General features: G+C 40.9%; 1 protein-coding gene across 4 annotated transcripts in view; it reads right to left on the minus strand.

Moving 5' to 3' along the window:
• Positions 1–756: 756 nt before the first annotated feature.
• The window catches only part of MLLT10 (MLLT10 histone lysine methyltransferase DOT1L cofactor), a 94,496-nt gene continuing 78,342 nt past the window's right edge, over positions 757–16,910 (minus strand). For 3 of the 4 annotated variants that reach the window (XM_019616435.2, XM_019616433.2, XM_019616436.2), the window contains 7 exons: positions 14,398–14,552; positions 12,300–12,488; positions 11,804–11,892; positions 11,317–11,678; positions 5,594–5,696; positions 4,643–4,855; positions 757–2,415 (listed from right to left, as the gene is read on the minus strand). In XM_019616435.2, coding sequence (XP_019471980.1) covers positions 2,347–2,415; positions 4,643–4,855; positions 5,594–5,696; positions 11,317–11,678; positions 11,804–11,892; positions 12,300–12,488; positions 14,398–14,552 — 1,180 coding nt within the window. In that variant the 3' untranslated portion in view covers positions 757–2,346. The remainder of the gene's footprint in view (positions 2,416–4,642; positions 4,856–5,593; positions 5,697–11,316; positions 11,679–11,803; positions 11,893–12,299; positions 12,489–14,397; positions 14,553–16,910) is intronic. The other variant, XM_019616434.2, reaches the window with a different exon arrangement.

A 16,910-nucleotide genomic window follows, 5' to 3' on the forward strand; every position in this document is an offset into this window, starting at 1 on the left:
CCTTCCTACCACTCTTCCTCAGCCTCTGCCCCAACTGCACCCAACAGTCACAATCAACAGTTATCAATAAGGGAAACTTTTCCAGAAGGTTCAGTTGCCAAAAAGCCACTGAACGGGGCGAGAGTTAGTGGTGACCCAGCTGTAACAAAAAGATGTTCTGTTAGTTCTGAGCTTGTTCATTTACCAGCCTTCTTTTAGGACTTCACTTTTCCACATTTGGAAATAGAAATGTTTGCTCCTCAGCAGAGGAGGCAGCATACAAATGCACAGCAGCTGCTTGTCCCAAAAGCTGTCTCAGTTTGAGGCCTGCGCCTGAGCCACAAGGAACAAACAATTGAAAGGAACTTCAGCACAGCTCCTGCTGTGTTTACCAACACCTGCATGGACAGCACACAAAATTTCTGGAAAGAAGTGAGCTCATTTTATAGAAAATACCATTCCAGCAACAACCAAAGAGCTCGATCATCTTAGCACAGGCACGGGGTGTCAGTGCAGCAGCTCACCTCTCACCCCTTGTGCAGTTTCACAGCAGCTACTCTCGGCAGAATGAAAGAGAAAGGTCTGCCAGCAGCCAAGAGCACAGCAGCACTGCAAGGAGAAGTTGAGTCCAGGAAGCACTGCGGCTCCACCCGTGGCTCCTGAAAGCTGAAACTGAGAAAGTTCTCTGCAGAGTTGCTGGAGGGAGCTGTAGCAGCCGGTGCAACTGCAGCCGCAGCGGGGGTGTTTTCTGCAAGACTCACATTCACACAAGCAGTGTGCAACTATAAACATAATTAAAGTTTATTAACAAAAGCTTTGTACATATCTTTTCATACACTTGGAATTTTACATCTAGTCAAAATAACAGCACATTTCCATCTTACCTTTTGTACAAATTGTTACAGAATATTCACCAGTGGGGCGAGAGGGTAAAATAAACCACCGGTTTGACTTTTGTAAAGTATCTACAAAAGTGATCTGTGACATCTTTAAAAAATTCCCCCGAACATATAAAAATAAATTATTTTTGCTTCTTCAATTAAATCTACTAATTAGAAATATTACAAATCAAAATATCAATGTTTTCTTATGAATTCTTCACAATACAAAACAGATTCACAAAACTTTATTTACAGAAATGAGGTAAGAACTGTGCAATGTTTAACTAAGAAACATATTGCAGAATTAACATGTTCTTCCAAATAAGTACACAGTGGAGGTCTAAATACAGCTGGGTCTCTTCCCCTAATAATTCCCACCGTAGCACTGATTAGTGGTCATTACCCCAATTTAACACCACGCTGCATAGAGTCACGCCATCACATCAGCCACCGTCGAACGCGAGCCCATCCGTTTCAACCATTGATCATGTCAGTGGGAAACCCTCACTCACTTTTTGGTAGTTTATTAGTGAAAAGCGACCCAGGGAACAATCTGCCTGAGCTATCTACAGTGGTACAAACACTTGGAGTAAAGGCAGAACGACAAGGCTGCTGGTGCAACACCGACTCTTCCTGCTGCTCACAAGGACACGTCTAGTGCATCATCAGCTGTTGGCAGCCATTCCAACGAAGCGGAGGTAGCAACAGGCACTTGGTTTAGGCCAAACACTACACCTAATTCTTCCAGTATGGCCTTCTCATCTGGTAAGAAAACTTTGTTGCTGGAACCAAACCAGTTCCTTTAAAAACCTCAGCAATCTAAAACCTACACCAAAATTAATTAGCTTTGGATTCCATACCGTAATTCTTACTCGGGAAAAACTCCCACTATGTAACAACAGGAATTTAAAGGAATAAAAGTTCAGAGTAGATTCCTTTGTGAGTCACATTTCCGAATGAGTGTGTGTGTGTGTGAAAGGAAACAACAAACAGCAAGTCCAGACAACTGCCACTGCCAGCTTAGTCTGAAGGATAGATTGCAACTGCAGCAGAGATCAGACGCTACGTTTGGGCTTCTGTGGAGCTTTTTAATTAACAAAACAAAACAAACCCTCCTGCTCCACAATCAAGGTAACGTGTGCCTGCAGACAGTTCTCTAGCCTCTAGGTTTTGACATTAGTACTGATAAGTCATGTGAACGTTTTTCTGTGGTTTAACTTGCACTCACTACCATTTTTGTACTGACAAAATAACTGGTTTGCAGAGTTTTATCTACTTCACAGTCTAACATTAAAAATTATATCCATTTTAGTGCAACAAGAAAGCAAATCAAAGCCTACCAAAAATATCCTTATGAAAATTATTAACCTTTTGCTGTGCAGTAAGAGTTCCTTGTTGCATTTCTTCCTATCTGCAGAAAGGAAAACTGCAGTTTGCAGGCAGATGAAGTGCTATCACAGCAGGACGTGCAGTTCTCAAGTATCACTCAAATGTCAACTCTTCTCTGATGCAACTGGTCCAGTTTTATCATTGAGCCTCTGTGTAAGAGAAAATACTTCTAAAAATCAGATTATAAAATACAGAGCTAAGTAAAACCAAACTGCAAATAAAGCGGAAATGAAATACACGGTACGCAAAGCAGATGAGGTGAACTGAATACAGCTATCTAAATAGTGGGTTGGTTACTTTTGCACAGTAAAGAGTAATTATGTATCACAGAATAAAAAGTGAGAAAGAATAATTACAGGAGCAGTACTACACCTGCAAAACTCACAGCTGGAGCTCATAATGCAGTGCTCAAGCTTGGCTTGTGCTTTCATTTCCAACAGGACTTTCTGTTCCCAGCTATTGGCCTGCCCTGGTGTCCCCACGATGGTCAAGAAAAACAGGTGGCCTTTGCTATCGACCACAGAGGGTTAAAATCTATCCTTTTCTAACAGCATAGAAATGCTATTTCCATTCCATCCCTGCCACGGTTGAGTTTCTATCATAAATTGTGGGAAAGACATTTCCTGTAAATACTGAACCCAACTGAGCAAAAGCCTCATTTCATCTTCTGAGCGCTCAGAGATGTCTGAAAAACCTCTTCCAATTTGAAATGAGGTTCAAACATCCAAACTTTCTGCAAATGGAGAGTTTGCTTTAAATTCTTCTCAGATTAAAATAGTTCAACAATCAAATGTAATCTCTCTCAAATCTAACTTTTTTTTTTAAAAAAGCAATTTCAAAAAATACATATATATTTCTAAGGGTTTCATTTAGAAGATGCACTCAGATTTCCTTGAACTGTTTACAGCTAACTCTTATAAGAAGAAAAATATAACTAACAGCACATTGGTAAAATGACTGCTGCCTGACCATCGTCTCTAGAGCCAGTAAGAGCCATTTCAAACCATTCAAAGCAAGCACATCACATAAAATGGTTTGCTCTGGTGCAAAGCAAATGGAGGGTCTCAATCTCATTCACTACCAATTTTCATAAAATGGAGATAAATTTGAAACATACAAGAACTTACACAAGAAATACACAAGAACATAAAAGAACTAAAAGGAGCCAAAGCACTGAGCAAATTCCTGTGATACAGCCCTTCTGCTCCTTCATCTGCTGACCAGGAAAGATGACCTTACCATATAATGGAGGTTGCAGTATGGTTTGCAACATCACAGTAAAGGACCAGGCTGGGAAGCAACAATGACGACACCCACACAACTTAGTAAAAGCAAAGGCCCCTATTTCTGAACAGAAGGGAGCTGTATTTAAGAAAACCATCTCGAAAATTCATCATCTTTTGTCTCTCTCCTTCTTTCTAGGTAAGTACCATTTGCAGCCCAGCTGCCCATGGTGCCCCTAACGTATTCTCAGGCTCTGCAAGTGGGGAGCAGAGTGGGCAGCCAATGTGGCCCCAAACTCTTCCCACCTACTGTTGCAGACAAGCTTCCTTTTTCTCGCTACTGTTGCCACTTCAGGAGTCCTCCAAGAAATACTGAAACTTTGTCTTCCTGTTCTACTCCTCTTTTGATTTTACAAGTTCCATATGCTCCTTCCCTTCATCCTCTCTTATCTTAATTGCACGACCCTCAGAGAATGAAGTCTATTCTTTCACTCCTTGAAGAGTAATAAAGAAAGAATTCGTCCCTTGGGGATGGAGGTTACAGGGCAAAAGTTGAAGAAAATGGAACATCTTTGCTGGAAAAAATGTCTTGCCTTTTTATCTGTCCAAGAAAGGTTTTATTACTGTAACAAGCAAAGGAGGAATTGCTTAGCCTCCCAGTGTACAGATTCACTTTCCCATGCCAGACCTAAGACACACCAAGACATAACCATTCTCCAATTACATATTTCACTGTCCCAGCAATGGGTTCCTCATCTCTCAAGCTGTCAACCAACTCCTGCAGCTCAGTGAAGAAAAGTTCTTCAAGTACAGTAGTAAGAGGAAGGACCAATACAATGACATGCAAAGCTGGGGAAGGAGGAGGGTTGAGGACTGGGTTATGGTGTTACAAGAGGAAGGCAGACGTCACTGGACTGGAGTCCTAACTCAGGAAGCAGGAGCGTGCAACAGGGCGTCTAGATATGACTACAAGATATCTGTCACCTCCAGGATGTGTTCTGAAGCTCATTAACTGCGCCTCAAAGCTTCAGAAAAACTAAACGTCAAAATAAAAAATAATTAAAAAAAATCTACATCCTTGAGTTGTGAAACATGCACATAACTTGCTTCCTATCACTTAGTTATGTTATGGAGATACTTCATTGAAAACGAGGTGAGAAATATACTTACTGTCACCTTCTGAGCTGCATTATCTCCGTGAATTGTCAGGAATGGGTTGGCAGGAGCTGCATTAAGTGGCGATGCCTGCGTGCCTGAAAGTAAGTTGTTTATGGGTATCTGTGCTCCTCCAGTAATCTGCAGTTGCTGTACTTCGGACTGATGGTGGTGTTGGTGGTGGTGGTGTTGCTGTACTAGCTGATACAGAAGGGCCTGATGTTGTTCCTTGAGGAATGAGACGGAGGAAGGGGGAGGGGGAATAATCAAGAATTAGTTACTGAGTAATAGCTTCTCGTTGGGCTCTTGCGTATCCTCCATCAGCACAACCCTTAACCTAATCCCAGCTGATTAATTTTACACTAACAAGGTTCCACAAGACTGGAGAAAAGGTAAGAAAGTGTCTATAAAACTTCCTGAAATCAGTAGCTCAGCAGAAGTTCAGCTAAGCCTGCTGGCTTCAGCAAGTCCCTATCAAAAGAAACACATCTAAGAAGAATATTAAACCATTACTAACAGTGCACAACTGACAACACAAATAGTGAAACCAGTTATCTATGACGTGTCACTACTGAAAAGGGGAGCAAAGACAGCTCATGGTGATTCCCAAAATGTTTCACACTGCAGTCCTAGTGGTGATAGAGCTTCACTTTGCATATGTTAGAACCAATAAATGGTCTCGGACCCCACTGCCCACAGCTACTGCTGAGAGACGCACAGCACCAGGCCCACAAGGGGCAAAATGGGACTGAAGGGGTCAGGGAACAATTCTGACAGCAATACATGCAGCCCAGTAGCATTCTGCAATCTAGTGTGACTGACATCCTAAAAGACTAAACAACTGAAAATGTTCAAAAGCTGTAGTATCAAGTTAAACACATGCCTAATATTTGTTTTAGGGTAGGGAATCTATTCACGCCTTAGGCTCTACAAGAAGAATAAGTTACAATTAACTGGAAAACTTACGGATGTGAGTTGCTGAGTACTTAGTAATTGCTGGAATTGCTGGTGCTGTTGATGGAGTAGAAGTTGTCTCTGTTGGTCAGGAAGTAATCCTAGTCCTGAGGCACTGCAGGGTATGAGAGTGATACTGAAGTTTATATGAAAGCATGGGAGTTTTTCACTTCAGCATTCCACTGAAACAAAGAAAATCTTTATACAAATAGACAGTTCCTATTTAGCATTTTGACTCCATAATGTCCGATATTAAATCCTGATTATTTGCATTTCTGATACACACCCAGACACCATCAATCTAGTTAATGCACCTTTTCTTCTCATTTATTTTGAGCAATGGCAACACCTTACCTGTAAGTCAGGCAGCTCAGTAGATGTAGGCAGACCTAACACTACTATGTGCGTATTATTTTAAACCTGGATACTAACTACCACTTTTCAAATCACCTGGAACACAGCCTTCCTATGACAGCTCTTGCCAGCCTTTAGAACTTCCATACCTGTTACCAAAAGCTGTATGTCTGTCACTAAAACTAGTATTTGTTTCCCAACTGAAGGAACGATTGCCAGGCTCACATCCATCTGTCATACTAGAGCAAAGCCCTTTCTCCTATCCTAGGTCTTTGACCTACTCTCATCAAATTCAAATCCCTCAAGCTGCTTCTCAATTCGCCTCTTCTAATGCAATCTTCTACTTTTTCTAAACATGCTGTCTACCACATAGCAAGCTGTACCAACAATTTGATTAGTACTCAAATCATTAAGTGCTGCCAATGGCAGCCTGACACAGAAGGCATCTCCTTCAGTCTGCTGTTGCTGCTGCACTGCAGAGGCAGAGCAGGCAGCTGGCCATGGTAACCTCCTAAACTGCATTAAAACAACCACAGCCAACCAGGGCCAGCATGGAGCTGTCCTTGCTCTAAAGTTGTCCCACTCTGGTGCAGAACTGCCAAACACTTATTCCAAAGCCACAGCCTCTAAAGGACTGTCTTAGGATGTATATATGCTTCAGTTAGCGTAAGCTGTCTCTTTTCCTCTCGGGCTTCTGCGCATCTTCATATGAACCTACACTCATCAAATTCGTCACCTTCCAAATCTCTTCAAAAACATTATTAGGTACCCACAAAATAGTCAATAAAGTTGTGTGTGTGCACATGCACTTGTTTGCTTTTAAGGCACAGAAGCTAAGATTTACTTTGTCCAGGTTTCTTTTTAATTGTCATTTTTTACCATATTCAAATCTATTACTGTTGCCTACGCCTTGTCTGTAATTTAGCAAGGCACATTCAGCCCTGAAGTGGATCAATTGATGCTGCCATGGAATCGAGCTGGCAGCCTCTGCACCTGGCTGTGACATTCCTCTCTCTGCCCCTATAAGACTTTCTGCAGCTATTTAGGAAATCAGGTAGGGAACTGATCCAGCTGACAACTGCTCTGGAAATAAAGGGTTTCTGCAGCTGTGCCAGTTCACTGTGGGACCAGCAGCATGAGGATGGTTTTTGGAACAGACAACCAGGGAGACAGCTGGACTTATTCTTTTGGTACCAGCATTAGTTTTTACTAGGTTAAAACACCCACCAAATTACTAAGGTGTAGTTTTGTGATTGGTTTAAGCTGATCTTACTAAGCTTATCCTGCTGCTGAAAGGTTAAGTATTTCCCTTTCAGCTCTACGTTGTGGTCCCTCCCCTCATCCTTGCACAATGAGCTGCATCTCATGGGAATCGAGCTGAAAGCTAAGCCAACACAAAATGCACTGCAAGACCATCCGTTAACGTGGAGGAGGTCACTGTGTGAACGCACAAGCACTGGTACCAGCATGAAGCTGCGCGCAGGATGACCAACAGGACAAGAGGATTGCTGGCTGTCATCAGTAGTAAGAAATTACATCTGCACAATCAGGTTACTAAGTCTTCAGGGCGCACTCTGTCTTGACTCTCCACAGCGTCAGCACACTGCAGCCCCATTCCTTGACGCTTCTGCCTTTCACTTGGAGCTAACCAGCCAACTAGCAGTAGCACAGCCTTCTCTATTGCTGGAACAGGGCATGTGACAAATCAACTTTGCTTCGTGTTTCACTGGATGACCTCAGAGCTGTGGGAAACGCTGGGCTGCACTACATTTCCCACAGTCACCAGCACAACATTTGTTACTCTCTCCAAGTTCTCAAAGCTCTTCTGCAATGCTCTTCTCCCCAAGCCAAGAAATCCGTTCTCCTGATCTCGTGTGCTCTGTAGAGCCTTCTGCCTCTGATTAACCTCATAGATGTACTGTATCCTTTCAAGAAACTGTACAATCAGAGGTGTACGCAACATTCAAGCTGCAGACACGCCGGGATTTAAGGTGACATAATGGTGGAGACCATTTGGTGTTCTATTATTTCCCAGTAATTCAAGCTATGTTTATTATTTTCACCTCTCCAGGGAAACTCTCAGATTTCCCTCCTGACTGTAACAGGAAAAAATAAAGCACGCCATCTAAGAGGAATAAGGTACAACTGTTTTTCCCCGCATGTATTTGTCTTCCAAATAGCAACAACAGTTATTAGAAATCATTTCATTCAGTTTTAAATTTAACTGTAGCAAAAATGTTTGTAACAGTAGCAAAAAAATAAGCATCTTCAGCTTGTCTAGTATGATCATTATTTTCCTCTTTTTACCTCACTTTTTCTATACTGGAGTAAGTCTTTTCTGCTAGGTTTTCTTTTCTCCCACTGATAAAAATTTTATTTTTTTTTCTGTTTTACCTTAGCACTTATTTTTTCCCAGCTGCTGCCATCCTTTCTCCACTCTGCCTTCCCTTCCTGCTCTACAGAGGCACCTAAGAGAAGTATCCACAAGCAGCAGCTGAAACACATCCAGATACAAAACTGCCAAAAAACAACTGTGTGGCTCCTGAGCATCCTGGAAGAGGCAGCTCGCTGCATGTCACCACAGAGCTTTCTCCAAATCAGATCAGTCTGGAATGTAAAATTTGCATCTTTTGCTCCTCATTGAAAGGTCTGTGATCAGTCTGAAACTCACTATCATCCAGTCTTCTCAGATTGCTAGCATGTAAAGAAACAGTCCTATCTTCTCCCTCAGATCAGTTAATACCTGGTAGCACGCAATCTCCATTAAGCTATTTCCCCCCAGAGAAAGGCTGAGTATTTTTCTCTACTGAATGAACGTAGGCTTCTACCTATAATTTGAAACTCTCCCAAACAGGAGTGTGTAAATCAGTGTTTTCATACCTCCCCATGTCCCACAGTTAACAGAGAGCTTGTGTGAGTAAGAACAATACGTAGAGTTTCTCACATGAAACTGAGCAGATTCTGAAGCTGGGGAAGTTACCACAAGTAGCGATGTACAGGAACATCTGGGAGGTCTTCTGATTATAGAGCAATATACAAAAAAAAAAAAAGCTAGAAAGTTGGATTGAGTTCCCAGTTTCCATCATCTTGGGGGATTTAAACCAGCTCCAATACTGCTTGCCACCACAGCATCTAACCGCGCTCAGAGAGCTGCGAACAGCACGGCAGCAGCCCTTCAGGCCAGCCTGTGCCTTTGACAATTTACCCCTCCCACTCACACAGTTCAAAGAGCAGTGATACTTAGAGGAATTTAGCACTGCCCAGCAGTCAGATCCTCGCCACTGAAACAGCACCGGCCTCCGGGGTAGGAGGAAAAAACGCTGTCACATGTTGTTTCACAAACAGTGATCACAGCCAATGGAAAATACTTACAGATTATTTTTTTTCCCATTTTTAATTCATCCAAAGTCATCCCAGAATCCTCTCACAACTTAGTTTTAGTTTAAAAAAGGTTGTTTCTTTCATGTTTTTTCAAGAACGTTGTCAAATGAATAACTGAAGAGACAGGACCAAGGAATGTATGTATTGCTACAACAATCATTCTAGCCCTAGCAAGCCTCAACTTTTTTCCTCTAAATACAGAAGCAGAAATAGTGAAAACTCATAAAAAATGGGGGGTAATGACAATAACACCTCAAAAACAGCCCAGCAAAAAAAGCCATAGGAAAATTAATAAGGGAGCAGTGCAAAAAGACATCATGCCAGAGGAGAAACACAGAAATCAAAATGCTGACAAGAGAAAGAAACAGAGGAATGGAAACGCTGACAGAATTATACATCACAAACTTGTTGCAGTACGAATAGGGAATCACGGGAATATTCCAGACTATGACAGAAGATGGGGTGAGAGCTGACCTACAGGAGCCAGCTGCAGCACTGCTGAACCAGAGCAGTGCTGCCAAGGATACAGACGTGCTCAATGGGGACAGCACTTACGATGGATGTAAGAGAGACAAAAACTTCTGCACTATCGACTGAACTAAATTATCTCTGTAGTAACAAAAAGCGTGTGAGACAACACCAGCACAAGCAGTGTGTCCTGGCACTACCTGCAAGCAGAAAGCATGATACAACTTGTCAGTATTACTGACTGTTCCGAGACTTTCTCACTACAAAGGACTCCTCACACTTCTGGGGAAGGTAAACGAAAATTCTTGTATTCTTCCAAGATCTCTGATACACAAGAAAGGAAAAAATAAGAAATAAAAAGAAAATACCTACTCTTTAAGGAAATGTCTGTTGTTTAATCTACGAAATGCTATGTTCATATACAATGTAAACTAAAAAAAACACCGAGCAACCCACAATAACTTCAGTAAAAATACTGTAACATATAAGTACACACAGAAGTATCAGGTTTTACAAGCCTGCTGAAGCAATACCAGGCAGCAACACTGTACAAGAACATTCACAAACTGCCAAAAGAACAGTGAGGAAGGAAACCAGAAAAAGAAGCTACAGAAGCAGGAATTCCTTGCACCATTCCAATCACATTCCCTCTTTTGGGGGGTAATCCAACATAATCTCCAAAAATAAACTCAAAGACAAGTAATTCACTCTCCCTGTTTGCAGGCATTTTTTCTACAGATAGATGTATTTCTCCTTCCTAAGCAAAGGCAATGCAAGGGATGGGGGAAGGGAAGCAGGAGTTATCAGGAGTTCTGTGAATGAATTATCCCCGGCTCTGCTCTACCCCAAAACACTTCCAGACCAAGCAGCCCAAAGCCTTCCTGGAAAGCAGCTTTCTCCTTTTGTTACCCATTTACCTTGCATCTCAAGCAGCAGTTTTGTACGCTTTTGGCAAAAGGGTTGTCATGAATACTCAGACACAGAACTTTTTACACATTTAAAAATCCTTAAGAAAATGACTTGAAAAAATTAATTTAGAGACATACACCAAAAACCAAAAACCCCATGCAGCTGCACCACTGCTCTGGTTAGCTGGGCCTATTCCCTCACTAACTACACGACCGTATACTAATCCCCTTCTCCCTCCCCTCCACCCCCCACAACTGCAACAAACGGTAGCTCTCCCAGTGCTACTTGAATCCTGGAAGAAGAATCGGCAAGACAAAGAATATTGTTTTCTGAACTAAAAATAGATCTGAAACACATCTGCATAATTGCATTTGTTTTAGAACATGACTATTAAAAAAACAGAAATAAAAGGACATAGCAATGATTCACAAAAGCTGAACAGAAAACATCTTTAACATAACTATTCATGCTTCTCCCTTCTGCTTACTTTCTTTCACAAATCAGTTTGACAGCTGCAGGCTGAAGAAGAAAACGTACCTTTTTTACAGAGAGTGTTAAAAAATAAAACTAAACTGAAGAAGAGGAGACACTACCAAGAAAAAGATAAATCAGCAAATTCTTACCTGTTGTTTAATGTAGTTGGCAGAGGATGCGTTGCATTGGGTGGCACGGTTGCATGAGTGAGAGGAGAAGGGTTCTGTGATATTGTTGCTGGGGTCTGAATTACCCCATTTAAAGCCCCTACAATTCCATTGATTGCCAGCTGGCTGGCTGGCAGCGCTCCAATTATTCCACCCACACCAGGCACTGCAGGAATGGTGGAGGTTACAGTCTGCATACCACTAGCTAGTGCCCCCACTGTCACACCATTGACCTGTTGAACTCCCGTGACTCCTGAGCCTTGCTGAGCTGGACTCTGCCCAGCAGGTGGTGGAGTGGAAAGAGCTGATGAACTGCTGGTGCTTTGTCCGCTGGAGGTTATCTCCTGGTGTAAAAACAAACAGCAAAACCCTCTCAGCTGCTTAAAATTTCACATCGCAGCAAAACAGAATGACTACGGTGAGTTAACTCGTAACAAGTTTAAGTTTAGAAGAAAGAAATAAGTATTACCTGACTTAACACAGGAAGGGAATTGTCCGGTAAAAAACTGTTTCCCAGATGAGGGCTTTTGCTGCTGTTCAAGGAATCGGTGCTGGGTGCTAAAGCAATTATTGCAGAAAACATACAGCGATTAAATTTCGGTATCACGTAAAGAGATTCAGAATAATTATTTCAAAATAATGCCAGAGGCAAACACAGAAAACGTAAAGTCAACCTCAGAATCACTGCTGAACGGTAAAATATTAACTACATGATTAGTGAATCAATAGATTCAAGCAGATGTGCTTCAGACTACTTCAGTCTGAAAAACAAAAAGAAAAACAAACTGCGCTGAATCAAGTAATTTATACATGTTTTCCAATTGATTTTAAACATCGGAGGTATTTTTTTAATCCCCACATCAAGAAGTACTTATTCTGTTCTCATAATACCTTCTGTCAATGGCATGTGCCATTATTTCATATAAATCATTCTAATCACTTCCACACTTCCATACTCCACTTACCTGCTTGTATGGGAAATGCATGTACTTGATGAGAAGGGCTAGGATTTGAAGTCAGTGTTGGAAAGGGCACTGAAAGCTGTGCATTGAGAAGCTGAAGCCGTTCCTTTTTAGCAGTCAGATTCTTGATCTGCTCTTCCAATCTTCTGTTTTCAACCTGAAGTTGGTGTAACGATTTAAGCATTCCTAAAACTAAGATAAAAACACGGATGTTATCTTTCATGATCACAGAGTTTTTCTTCTTTCAGTAAAAAGTCACTCATGGTGACACAACATTGCCCCTGACGTTTAGAAAATGAATAATGCTAATGTATATATTACAAAATAGGACAAGCAACTAGAACTATATGTGAAAACAAAGGCAACATTATCAATGAGAGATGACAACAAATTTGAATTCAACTGGACCAATCTTGTGCAATTTGAAGTATGGAAAAAAGTATGTAGCATGAGATAGTAATGGCGTGCTGTATCCACACCACCCTACTATACAGGGGGTCTCAGCACTGGGGCTGACATTGAGTAAACGTAAGTACACAACCACGTCACTCCACAACCAGAATACAAAACCAGTAGCAGAAGTTGAGAGCTTAATTGGGAAAATTCTATTTCAGGTGTCATATTCAAATATTAAACGCCATCAAAACAGGAAATGTTTGGAAAATACGCATTCAAGTAACGATCCAACCAACCAGCTACACCTATGTAAAAACAAACAAGAGTTTGTGAAAATGGAATTATTATTTTAATCTGCTGTACACTGATACCCAAACTTAGATTAACAATGACAAGATTTCATCCGTTGTTAAGCTACCACGACCCACCTTGCAGGCAGCGCTGTCCCATTTGCTTTGAGTGGCGATCTACAAATCACCCAGCAGGGAGCACTGTGTGAGCACTCCAGTTACCACCCCCTTTCTTTTTCCCCCTTCTTTTTCTTTTTTTTTTTTCCCTTCCAGATAAAGGGCATCATCTTCTGTACTAACATGATATTTTAGCAAGCTCACTTTCCTCAAACTCTGATTTTGTTTCAGAATGCGGATTTCCCAACTAGCATTAGAGTATGACTGTAAAGGCACAAGGATAGCCATTTATTTCTTTTTTAAATTCTAAATTGTATTTGTTTAACATGACCTCTGGGCCTACTACAGACATAAGTCTACTGGTATAGGCACATCTGGTCATTTCCCAAGGATTTAGCTTTTATCCCTCCTCTTCAAGAACATACAAAGGAACCCTCAGTGAGCCCAAATGAGATGCAATAAGACTTAGCTAAACCTGTCCTCCAGCTATCATGTTTAAAGGATTATCCCTGCATGAATTTCCTCACAATTAGCATTTTTGTCAGGATACCATTCATAAAAATACCAACTAGATACCACTTTACACTACTATCAAGAAGAGTAACACATTCAATAAAATATAATACAAAAAAAACAAACAGGTTTTTTTGTTTTTTTGTTTTTTTAATATATTCAATCATTGCCTTAGATACTGACAGTTTCTAGAATATCGAGATCCAAGTGATCTACTCATCTCTTCTGCACTTCACTATTCACTCTGAGACTATTCCAAGCTACTAAACATAACTGGAAAAAACAATTTGCTTACTTGGAAAACTTCCTGAGAGACACAAAACACAGCAGGACACCTGCCCAACATTTGTAAATGTATCTTTTAAAAAACAGCAACAGAAATGGCAGTTTCTTAAATCTAATAATAAAATTAATAAAAAATTACCAGCGTAAATCATGTTACGTGAAACAAACTGTGATTTACTAATCCATAGTCTCCAAGAGCTCTGCACATTTGCAGCAGTGGATCTAAGAGTGCAGGATGTTTTCAAACTCCACAGCCAACCAGCTGGATCTACAATGCACTTCCCCTGGCCTGACACGATTTCCCCGTTTGTAAAAATGTAAAGACAGACCTCTCTTATAATCCACTGTCACACTAACATCTACACTGTAATTCAACACTACATTTACATTTCTGTTTCTAACAGAAAATAAGTCTTTATAAAATTCTTGGACAATGACTGCGTGGCAGTTATGGATAACACAGGTAACAGACTGTCTCGGAACAGAATGGGAGTACTTACTGTCACTGGGGGTGCCTTGTTCCAGTAAGAACTGTTGTCCTTCGCTCCATTGCCTCTCCAAAAGCTGTTCTATGCTGGCTGCTACCGGGGGCAAACTGTCCCCACAATTGTTTCCTGATTGGTCATAGCGGACCTGCAAGCTGCTTACAGGGGATCTGTTGAAAATATTGCAATTTATTGTTTAAAGAAAGTGACTTAAGGAAATGTATTAGCAAAAACCTGTTGAAGGTGGTTTGGTTTGGTTTGTTTTTAAACCTTGTATCAGCCCTTAGCACCTACAAATCTTATACTTCCAAGACTAAGTTAATTCATCACAACACCATGAACTCCTGGTTCTCACTGCCAAGAGTTTCATTAAAAAAAAAAAAAAGTAATATTTCACAGCATGACAGCTTATACTGGGAAAACACAACAACTTCTTGCATAGAGAATAAGTAGCATCGAACTGACATAAAACATTGCACTAAATTATACAACACACCCCTCCCTGCAGGAACCATTACATGTGCCTATATAGATCACCTAGATTTAAAGAAAAATTCAAACCTTTAAGAGAAAATTGGGAAAATAAAACCCATTCATTAAAATCATCACAGGAATGGCACTTACACATGAAAGGTCATATATAATTCCACTGCCTAAATTGTTCTAAAAAGAATCACATAAAAACACTTTTGTTTTTTACAGGAAAACATTATTTCACAAGGAGCACGATGGAAGTTAAAGTTGCCTCCTGCCTGTCCTGTGCACACTTAACGTACTTCCCTCCCCCCCCACCCACTCTACTCACGATCACACATATTTTAAGGAATAATCCCTTTGCCACATGTCTTTTCTCGTTCAGGAGAAAATGAAATATTCAGCATACAGCCACTATTAAAGCTGGGGAGCCCTCAGGACCTACGAGCAGGCTCCTTTTCCATTGGATGGGGCAAACTCTGACCTGTGAGCAAAACCAGATGCGCAGTGTATTTCTCAGAATTCCGGCCTCACGTATGCGTAGCTCCATTTCTCATACAGGGCCAACACCAAAAGTTGGTTGCTTGGTTTGTTTGTTTTTTAAAACAAGTGGAGTGAGTTCAGATTCAGGATGCTATATATATTTTTTTATTTTATTTTATTTTATTTTTAATATTAGGTGTATCAATAAATACTGGCCCCTACACAGGATCACAGCTGTACTGCTCTACATGATGCAAACTTACCAACAAGACCACCATAGTGCCAGTACAGGACAACATACAGAGCTCAGGAAATCGCTGTGTTAATTATGACCAGTGCAATAAGCAGTGGTCACAGCACATTAGCTACCTAATGACTGGCAAGCATTTTGTAGGCAGCAGAGCAAAGTGATTTTTATGAGAAAAGGTTTTAAGTAGGTGACTTAAGAGCTCTGTAGGTATTTATAAATAATTCCTCTTTTGCATACAGGATGAAAGAATAACACTCGTTAAAAGAAGTCTGGTGAATGGGTAACCCAGGTAGTGCTTTTTGACAAGAGATGACAACCCAACAGCGGTCAACAGTTCAGCACAGAGACAAAGTAAAAAAACAAGCCAGCCTTAAAACTAGATGTTTGCAAGAGGTGCTGAAATAATAAAGGTTTCAGCAGAAACATTCTAAACAGATGCACTACACTCCACACACAGCTGATTTACATCAAGCAAACAAACAACACGCACAGGCACCCAAGCACTTCCCAATGCATTTTAAAAGCACATAACACTGCCCTAACAGATTACCCCATTTGAATTGTAGATGAACAACAAAAGGCTTGTTGGGCTCAGGATGGTTTCCCCATCAACTTCATCAACTCAAAAATAAAGCAACACACAAGGTACACAGTCCTGCAGTCCTTCCCTGGAAAGAAACACACATCTAGATTTGTCTGCCTCAACACAAGCCAACCCATCCTCTTCCAGCTGATCCTCTACTTCATCCCTTCGATATGGAACAGTTTCTGCGTGCTGCATTTGAATCCTTATTCCATATAGTATTTGATGACAGTTTCCTATAGGACTGTAAGAGTGCTGTAAGCCCTGCTTTGATGCTGCCACTGAGACGACAATCCCTTCTTGGTTTCATTTTCTCATCTTGCTTACTTTTACAACTGATTGTTTTGTTTGCAGTACGCTTATTAGTTCTCTTACAGTATTAACTGTAAGTGATACAACTGAACTGCACCTAGACATACAAACGTACGCCAGTGCAGATACTGCAAAGCATATTTTTAAATCAGAGGTTAAGTGTTGGGTAAAAAAAGTTTAAGTGCTACCTTGGGAAAAGCAGCTCTTCCTTTGCAAAACGGAAACAGCTCCCCCATACCAAGTACACTTACATGTAACATACATTTTCATATACTACAGATAGGAAAATTTTAAATGTGAAAGCTTAAATACCCATCAGTGATTACTGTGGGGTGACAAAGACATAACCATGCAAAGGGTCCTTTCTGAAAGGACTGTACAGCTCATGCATCACATGCATCTTCTCAGAGAGTTGCAATCTGCTGT

This window comes from Meleagris gallopavo, chromosome 6 (genome assembly GCF_000146605.3).
Source record: "Meleagris gallopavo isolate NT-WF06-2002-E0010 breed Aviagen turkey brand Nicholas breeding stock chromosome 6, Turkey_5.1, whole genome shotgun sequence".
Lineage (NCBI taxonomy): Eukaryota > Metazoa > Chordata > Aves > Galliformes > Phasianidae > Meleagris > Meleagris gallopavo.